Below are 9,974 nucleotides of genomic sequence, written 5' to 3' on the forward strand. Positions count from 1 at the left end.
AGGGAAAAGGTGTTGCCTCCACTCCTTCTGCTACTCCTGTTCTAGCCATTGGTCAAGGAAAAGGGAAAAAGAGGAAAGGTCCTCCCAAGCTGAATTGGAAGGGAAAATCCTAAGTTGGGTCATCTATTAGAGGACCCAAAGGAAAGTCCAGTTCCGATGCTCCCCCTGTTTCCGACCAAAACATGTTTTTACTGTAATGACAAGGGGCATTAGAAACCAATCTGCCCGACATACTTGCAAGATATCAAGGATGGAAAGGTGAAGCCAAGCTCGGCAGGTATTTACACTATTTGTCTAATAACTTATCCTATTCTCATTCTTGGGTCCTTGATACAAGATGTGGATTTCACATTTGTTCTGATTTGCAGGGGCTAAGAAGAAGTGAGGATGTGGAGCATGGAAAGATGAAATTGATCATGGGGAATAGGGGATCTTCGTGTGTTACCAAGATTGGAATTTATAGCTTAGTGCTTAATAGTGGTTTAGGGTTAGATTTATTGAATTGTTGCTACTCGTCATAGATGATACAAAACATCATTTCATTTCATGCTTTATTTAAACAAGGATTTAGATATTCTTTTGATGATAAGAATGGTTCTATTTCTGATTATAAAAATGGTGTGTTTTATTTCAAAGCTTTACCTTGTGATAGTGTGTATGAAACTTTGATTTTGCAGAAATTTTAGGAAATAGTGTTTTTCATATTGATTCGTCTAATGGTATAGACAAATCATGCTTGTGGAATTGTCGTCTTGGACATGTTAACAAGAAACGCATGGCCTAACTCCAAAAGAATGGAGTGTTGGAATCATTTGATTTATGGTTAGATGATACATGTGAGTCTTGTTTACTAGGTAAGATGATGACATCACCTTTCATGGGTTCTTGTGAAAGAGGTGAGGGATTGTTGGATCTCAAACACACAGATGTGTGTGGGCCCTTCAGATCCATCACAAGGGATGCAAATCGATTCTATCTGACTTTTACTAATGATTATAGTAGATATAGTTATATCTACTTAATCAAGCATAAGTCAGAAACCTTTGAAAATTCCAAAGAGTTTAAACAAGAAGTCGAGAATCAATTGGGCAGGAAGATAAAGATGCTTAGATCCGATAGAGATGATGAGTATCTTAGTATCGAGTTCCACGACTACCTCAAGGAATGTGGAATAGTTTCACAATTGACTCCTCCTAGAACATCACAACTTAATGGTGTAGCTGAGAGGCGTAATCGAACCTTGTTGGAAATGGTTCGTTCCATGATAAGTCGAGCTTTACTTCCAATCTTTTTATGGGGGTATGCCTTAGAGACTACAGCCTACATTCTTAATCTTGTCCCAACAAAGAAGGTTGCCAAAACACCTTACGAGATGTGGACATGGAAAGTTACCTCGTTAGCACATATCATTGTTTGGGGTTGTGAAGCTTTCGTTAGACGAGAGAGTCATGAAAATCTTACACATCGAAGTGAGATATGTAATTTCATCGGCTACTCAGAAAATTCCTTTGGATATTTTTTCTACAAACCTAGTGAGAACATGGTCTTCGTAGCATGAAGGGGAGTCTTTCCCAAGAGAGAGCTAATATGCAAAGAGGAAAGTGGGAGTACCATTGATCTTGAATAAACGTAAGAGTTAGACAATGAAGGAACTTCTGAAAATACTAGCGCTCAACCTGAGGAAGAAATTCCAGTTGAACCAATTGACGAGTCATTACCTCTTAGGCGTTCTAGTAAAGTTAGCATGCCGCTTGTGTTGTATGGTTTCCACATAATGACATAAGGCAATACGTTTATAAGTGATAGTACACTGGTAAACATGGATGAACCTGCTAACTACAAAGAAGCAAAGTTGGTCCCTGAGTTTGCCAAGTGATAAGAGGCAATCGACAGCGAGATCAAGTTCATGTATGACAACCAAGTTTGGAATTTGGTTGACAATGTACCAGGCTGTAATGCTTAGTCCAGGTAATATTTATTTTTCTTCAAGTTTTTAGGGTTTTGGACTAAAACTCGACGAGTTAGGGAGCTCCAACTCATCGCCTAAAGATTTTTTAGACGCGGGTTAAGGACTCTACTCGGCGAGTTGGGAGCCCCAACTCAACGAGTAGGCACTGGAAAGGAAACCCCTAATTTTTCGGGTTTTGTACCCTATATAAAGAAATCATGCTTCATTTGTGGCCTCCCTCATCGTCTTTACAATCCAGAAGCAAACCCTAATCAAGCTAACCCTCCATAATGAGTGTGTGTAAGGCTAAAGAGTGTGTGTTTGGTGCATTTCTTGAAGAACTCAAAGATTAAAGAGTTTGGAACGAGAAAGAGCTTATAAATCCAACATCTACTCAGTTGTAGCAACCAATTGAAGGTAAAAAGCTATTACCTTGATCTTTCTCTTGTTAGATCACTCCATTCAAGAGATAAGGGCCTTTTTTAGCCAACTTTGGACTCATTTTTTGAAGTGGGGAATGAATTGAAGTTGTAACTTCAAATCTGAACTCCTATAAGCCCCCATAGTCATCAAGCTATCAACTTCATCAAGATTTGGCCCTTCTCCATGCCCTAAACCTCTTCCTAAGCTTATTTTTGGGTGTTGTAGCCTCTTGAGGCCTTGCATGCACGTAAAGTTGGCAACTTTACGTGGTAACTGCACCCTAGGGGTCTGGATCTGTAGTTGGGAGCTTTAGAGTCGACTAAAAAGGGCTGAATAGGTTTAGACTGAGGGGAAACTCGACGAGTTACCCTAACAACTCGATGAGTTGGATCGAGCTAACCCACTTTCTAGATACAGAGTGAACTCGATGAGTTGATGAGACAACTCGGCGTGTTGGCTAGGGTTTTTCCCAGATCTTTTGAACACCGAAGGAACTAGACAAGTTGCTAGATGCACTCGACGAGTTGGGGTCAACATGGACGATTGACGTTGACTTTGACTAGGGTTGACCAAGTTTTACTTTGATGGTATTTTTGGTATTTCAGGATTTTGACAAGTTAATCACATGGTAGTTGTAGGCAGTTGAGTTGCAGCTGCGAGTTGGAACTTATATTATCAGTTCAACATTTCTTAAGAGGTGAGTCTTCTCACCATACCAATGGGTCCAAGGCACCAATGGGTCCTTTCTATGTTGTAGTTATCGCCTATGGAATGCCCTAAGGGTTGTATGTAGCCATTTAGGATAGACTGAGAACTCTTGATCTAGGATTTCTTGCATGTTCCTTGCTTGGTTGTGGCTCTAGAGTAGAGTCATCTGTTCGGGTGTCTATCTTACCTCCTGTTACATATGGCTATGCATTTCCTAGAGATTTCCGGTAGCGGAGCAATATGCTTTGAGGGGCCTAGTAGGCGGTAGTGAGTTGTTCGATAGGTAGGTTGGTAGTTTCCTGAACTTATGTGTCTACTTGAATTCTTGTTTGTTTATATCTCGACATATTATGGTGGGTGAGGTTGAGGCAGTCCTATTGTGTGATGTACGCCAAGAGACCAAGTGCCGGCTGTAAGCCGTAGGCACAGAGGCTCGGCAAGAGCGGTTGGGTTGAGGCGACAGGCCAACATACCCGGGGTAATCTAGTCTGGTGACTTTAAACCTAGTATGCATGCTTTTATATGTTATGTTGTGTTTGGTATTTTTAGGAAACTCACTAAGCTTTGTGCTTACCCAACTGTTTATGTTTTTCAGGTTCCATCGGTGATTGTGAAGGCGAAGGCGTGACTGTACACACTCATCAACAACATTGAGGATTTCATGTCTATTATATTACTTTGGTACTTAATAAATGTAATTTGGAACAAATGGTTTTCTTAACATGGATTTTATAATTGTGGAATATTTGCCTTAATAAAAATGAAAATTTTGGTGGTGAAAACGGGACGTTACAAAACTACTTTAAAAAATTTGAATTACTAAATAATTAGCACTAATTTGTATTTTAACAGTTTGAATTTTTCATTAGAGGATATCCAAAAAGTTTCGCAAGTCCTTTCCCTCTAACCTATACACGTTAAGCCTGCATATTAGGGTCCATTACCTTATTAGAAATAGGGTTTAAATTTTTTTCTCATCATCTCTGGAGGATCATTGATCCAAACCTACATTTCTTCATTCAGTTTGTGCATTGAGTTTGGAGATGTAGCTTTTCACTCATCCAAAATATATTTTTATTGACTATTGTTGTGATCATCATTTCTTATTCTCTGATCATCATGATCTTATCATCTTCAATAAATTGGTATTGACTACTGTTTTTTTTACATGTAATCAGGAAAGATGTCGAACTTGAAATAAAAAGGAGCATCCAGTGTTAAGTCGAAAGGGTTCATTGTACCTCAGGTTTTGAACTGCAACAAGACTTTATCAGCAAGATTCTTAAACAAACAATTAATTGATGAAGATGTCGACTTCTCAAAATCATCGACCACGTCTAATGCACCTACATCTACTACCAAAACCTCTAAACCAAAATCATCGACACTATCCTCAGCACCTACATCGATCACTACCAAATCCTCAATGTCTCCATCTACAACAAAAAATTCAACACCTACATCAACGATACCATCCTCATCACCTACATCTACAACCAAAACCTGAGCAGCTACATCATCAACACCATCCTCGGCACCTTCATTGACAACGGTACCATCAACACCAACCGTAACTGCCACGTCTTCCTTACTTAAACCAATTAGCACATCCTCAATAACAGATACATCTATCCCATCACATACCCCAGAATCTACCCCATCACTAACACCAACAATCTTAACTACATCCACAACAAATGCTAACAGATGTGTTGTGGAAACTGTAGGCAGCCAAAACAATTCCTTTGCTTATGGTCCAGATAGACGTTTAAATATTGATGTTTGGAAAAAAATGTGAGTTACCAGTCATACTGTACACAAGTTTTTAAATATATAACCTTCTGGTCTACACATGCATATGAATTCAAAACTAAAACTTTCATATTAATTTCAGGCGCTTGCCACCAGGCCCTTGTGCTATATATATTAGTAAATCATTTGTTCAAATAGTAGATGAAGAAGGGTACACTTGGGGAAAAGTAAACAACGAAATACGAGAATTATATTGGGAGGAGTTTAAGGTAGTTAATTTTATGTTTTAAGTTATTGTTCGATAAACATTTACATTTAAACTAATGTGTAAAAAAATTGTTGTTGGGATGAAGCAAAAGATACACAAGTGAGGAAACCTTGGGAAAGTAAAGTGGCACAATGTTATGGGCAATGTCTGTTCAACATGCGGAACATACAAAGAAACCCAACTGGCAGGAAACCAACTTATCACACTAGAAGTTTGGAACTCATGGAAAGCTAAATGCAATACAGATGAATACAAACAAAAATCTAATCAGAGTAAGATCAATAGGCGTAATGGGGGTGGCTGATGGAGTACCACAACCTACCCATAACACTAGATTCGCTTCTCATTTGAAGGTTTCTTCTGATTTGGTAAGTTTTTTTTTAATGGTTCATCAAAATTTGTATGTTTATTTTTATGTGTATATATATTTTATGTTTTATGGTATTTATGTAGAAGAGAAAATTAGGACGTGATCCATCACATAGTGAGTTGTTCTTGTATACACATACAAGGAATCACGATGGAGTTACATTTGCAAATGAAAATGATAGAAAAATTCATGTAACATTTATTTCAGTGCAATGTTTTATATTATAGACTTCATGTTATTCATAACTTTGATATCCTTTTAAATTATTATTATTTTGTAGGCCGTCTTTACAAAAAAAAAAAAGGATGAGTTGGAAGCTGTATCTGAAGAAGTTGAGGATGACCTAATATTTTATGATGTTGGTGGTGGTCATGTCATGAAAAGAATACTGTATTGGTTTGGCTCATATACAAATATGGTTCCCATTCTTAATGGTACCACGGAAACAAGATGTTGGACCAGAAGAATTGAGAGACTTTGTTAATCAACAAAAAGAGCAAAATGAAAAACTTCAGGAGATAAGGAATGCAAAAGATGACCAACATAACCTAAGAATCGGGCAGGTTAATAAACAACTACAATTGGCATTGGCTGTTATTAATGGTTTTCAACAACTACATAATTCGTAAAGTGTTAACTTGTTTATTGTATAGTATTTATTTTAGATTAACTACTTTTCATTTTCGATGTAAAAAATATTTACTGTTTTATTTAATGATATAAAAATTTTGTTATTTTTGTTTTTATATATTATACAAATTAATTTGGATCTAATTTGTAAATTAACTATCCATATAAAAAATATCCCTATGTAATTTGATAGGGATTAATCACAACGGATTAATCACTACAGATTTAGCTAGAGATTAATCACGACGGATTTTGCTACAGATTAATCACCACAAATTTTTCTAGGGATTAATCATAACAAATTTAGCTAGGAATTAATCATCACGGATTTAGTTACGGATTAATCACCACAGATTTTGTTAGGGATTAATCACCATGTAATTTGCTAAGTATTCACCACCACGGGTTTTGCTAGGGATTTATCACCAATGAATTTGCTACGAAGCCACTACAACGGAATTTGTGATGGAAGAACTACTACGGAATTCGCAACGAAATACTACTACAAAATACACAACGGAATACCATCAATGACGGATTTCATTCCATTGTCACATTTGCGACGAAATTATTGTTTCCCTTGTAAACCTTTGCTACCGGGTTTTTTGGGACAGAAATTGGTCGTTGCAAATTTCATCGTTATTCGTATTTTGCAACGGAATTTTAGCTTTTGCAACGGATTCATTCCCTAACAAAATCGATTTATTAATTTTAACTCCCAAAAAAGTGTATTGGAAAGTAGGTCGACAGTACACATGCAGATTGGCTTCTTTTTGGTGTAGTTCCCTACTTGTACGACATATGGCCCTGCCTCATCACTCTACCATCCTTATCAGATTTGTTCATTTCGTCCCCATCACTCGGTGTTGCAAGTTTCCATTTTTCATCTAAGAATTAATATAATAACGAGAATGGCTGAAGGTCCTATTGAGCCATCCAAATATCATAGAGCCCTATATCCATGTACAAAGGTACTGCTGATCATAATGATCACTTCATCTTATTAAAATACCTAAAATGCATGTCGCGAATCCTAGACCACACAAAGTGCCTTTTTAGGATCACGATCACTTTCTCACCCCAACCCCATCCTATTAAAAGCACTCTACTGATAATCACTTTTCATCACTTTCACTCCGTCTTTCTTAAACCTTTCCATGCTCGCCATTCACATATCCATCTAAAACTCTTCATATTCTGATATAATAAACACCATGATTGCATCGGAGAAAAGACACAATACTAATCTCCTGGATGCCTCGTTTTCCTCCTACGCCACCCAAGAACGCTTCATTATTAAACTCAGTCACCCTCAGATCAACCCAAAAAAGAAGGCACAAGACGATGAACTTGGGATTTTTGGAGCCGAGAAGTACTTCACAGGAGCCATAGATGAAGAACTTAACAAGACTGCTCATTATCGAGGTTCAAACAGGCCACAAGAGAAACATGAAGAACCGTGCCCTAAACCTAAACTGACAACTCCCCCGTCTGGGACTCCGAGCGTTCGTTCTGAATCGAGTTGGAACAGCCAGAGAGGGTTATTGGCCAGTAATGGCAACGAACATAGAAAGAAAACCAGGGTCAAGAGCTTGTTTGCTAGTCTTGGTTGCAATTGCAATGACAATGCTTCCGTCAAGGTCACCAACAACAAAGTTCGCGTGAATGAAGCCGTGAAACCGCCTGTTAAAACTGGTGATTTGGCTCACAAAACAAAGTCGTTGTCGAACAGATGGGCTGACGATGATGTTCCCATGAAGAAGTTTGAGTTCGATGAGTTGAATATCAAAAGAGATGACTGCTTCACCTTCCCGGTGTTAAATTCTTCAATGGCAGATGGGAAACATTCGGAGCCACCAGAACTTGAGCTACACTATTCATCGGAGGTATTTGGTTCTCCAGGGAAGAAGTCTTTTAGCCTGGAGAGAAAACTAACAATGTTGAACTGGGACGGAGTGACTCCACGAGCGGACATTATAGACATTTCAAGGAACGGTGGACACAATGACACAGGAAGCGATGCGAGCTCAGACTTATTCGAAATCGAGAGCTTCTCCACTAACGAGAACAACTCGTTTCTTTCTCGCCAAACATTAGAGAATTCTGAAGGAAGGCCAAGCAATGTCAACGGGTATGCACCGAGCGAGGCAAGTGTTGATTGGAGTGTCGTTACGGCCTGTGCTGCTGATTTCTCAACTGCTGACGATTTCGCAGTCGCTCGAACTGTTAAAGCAAAAGGAGATACGGAGAGAGTCAAAGGTTCCGGTATTCTTTCAGGGTGTCATAGTCACAAGGCAGTGCGAGTTTCCGGTGATGAATATTGTATGGCAGGTGGCGGCGATAAGGTGGCAGGCATAGCGGCCCCCTCCAGGAGGGAATGGTGCCGCCGCTTGGATTCTGTCACACCAATAGCTAAAATCCACGCAGACACCAAGCTAGTAGGTGTGGGGTCTGATTCAAACAGAGGCCAGAATGGATTTGGCACTACACGTTCTGTTCCCAGGATGCATGCTTCAAAATACTTGTATAGTATTCAACAGCAGTAGGGACGATATTTGGTGTCATAAGTCATTTTGAGTAATATTTGTTATGCAGATATTTCATTTTCATCAGTAAATTCCATTGAAGCAATATCCATTTGTAACTAGGATCTCTATCAATACAGTTCTGCTATTTCTAAGGAAGAAAACACAAGGTTGTTATCGGGTATTTGTGTGAAAGAAAAGCCGAGTATGAGTAGATGCGTGCAACAAGTGCATGCATTTGGATTTACCAATTGGAAGCAATCTTACACATGAAAACGATAATAAAAAAACAAGGAATTTTTTCTTCAAATGCAGCTAAAATGTCGATATCATACCAGCAGAGTAGGAAACGAGGGAGCTTTCAAATATACCGATAGAGAGATCCACATATTGCCACGTGATAGAAAAAGCTAAGTTGGAATGCTACGCTCTTATTCAAAGCTACTTTAAAATGTTGATGTCATGTTCAAAAGTGAAGATAGATTTTCTAAAGCATGCAATGTGTCTACGGCCCACACGGAGGTTGATGAAAGATTCAAGAGACATGAAGAAGGTGGTTGAAGGATCTACTGGGGTAGTTGTGTAGAAATTTCCTTGTAAAAGATTTTTTTAGTTAGTATCCATTCACTTATACTACAGTACTTGCCACATCGTATTACGAAGACTCTACTTGAAATGGGCCATACCATCATTTGTAATTCATCAATTATTTTTTGCATTACGAAGACTCTAGTTTTTGCCATTTATTTTCATATAAAACTCTAGTTTAAATATCTCATACCATCTTATCTGTAAATCATCCATCTAACGGGGGAGTTGTGTAACACCTGTTTTTAGGCTTAGAAATCCTCTTTTATAAATAACATAAAATAAACAATCGGAAATAAGTTAAATGGATATTTTAGTGAAATAAAAAGTTTTAAGATTTATTAGATTGTTTAAGTTGGGCTAACTTTTCTAACGAGCTCGAGGGAATAAAAGTACCAATTTGGTGAAACTTTTTTTGACATTGTCTTGACTTAGATTGGGACTTAATGCATCTACAATTCATTGAACTCTGTAGAGTTCGACCGATTAACACATCACCATTAAACTTCTATAAAACAACACCCATAATGTATGAAACACACATTCAATCATAATCAACATTTTATTCAACCATTTAGCGATTATTCAACTCTACTTCATATCATCATCCACACTCCATTCAACTTATATTCAATCATAGTCATCATCTTATTCAACTTTATACTACTTGCATTGTGGATTCTCTCAAAGAGTTAGTTAGTTAGGGAAATTTTAGTAATTTTAGAAACAAACTAGTCAATGGAGTTTGTTATGGCCACATGA

At 38.0% G+C, this 9,974-nt stretch overlaps 1 protein-coding gene across 1 annotated transcript; it reads left to right on the forward strand.

Moving 5' to 3' along the window:
* The first annotated feature begins 7,096 nt into the window (after positions 1–7,096).
* LOC145070453 (protein PHYTOCHROME KINASE SUBSTRATE 1-like) lies at positions 7,097–9,397 on the forward strand. Its single transcript, XM_079017396.1, has one exon. The coding sequence runs from the start codon at positions 7,314–7,316 to the stop codon at positions 8,643–8,645; it is 1,332 nt and encodes a 443-aa protein (XP_078873522.1). The 5' UTR covers positions 7,097–7,313; the 3' UTR covers positions 8,646–9,397.
* The last annotated feature ends 577 nt before the right edge of the window (positions 9,398–9,974 follow it).

The sequence above is a fragment of the Lactuca serriola genome, chromosome 8 (assembly GCF_051521515.1).
Source record: "Lactuca serriola cultivar US96UC23 chromosome 8, Lser_US96UC23_V15, whole genome shotgun sequence".
Taxonomy (NCBI): domain Eukaryota; kingdom Viridiplantae; phylum Streptophyta; class Magnoliopsida; order Asterales; family Asteraceae; genus Lactuca; species Lactuca serriola.

Excerpts from the sequence above, each read along its gene's own strand:
- LOC145070453 (XM_079017396.1), top strand. The coding sequence starts at position 7,314 with ATGATTGCATCGGAGAAAAGACACAATACTAATCTCCTGGATGCCTCG.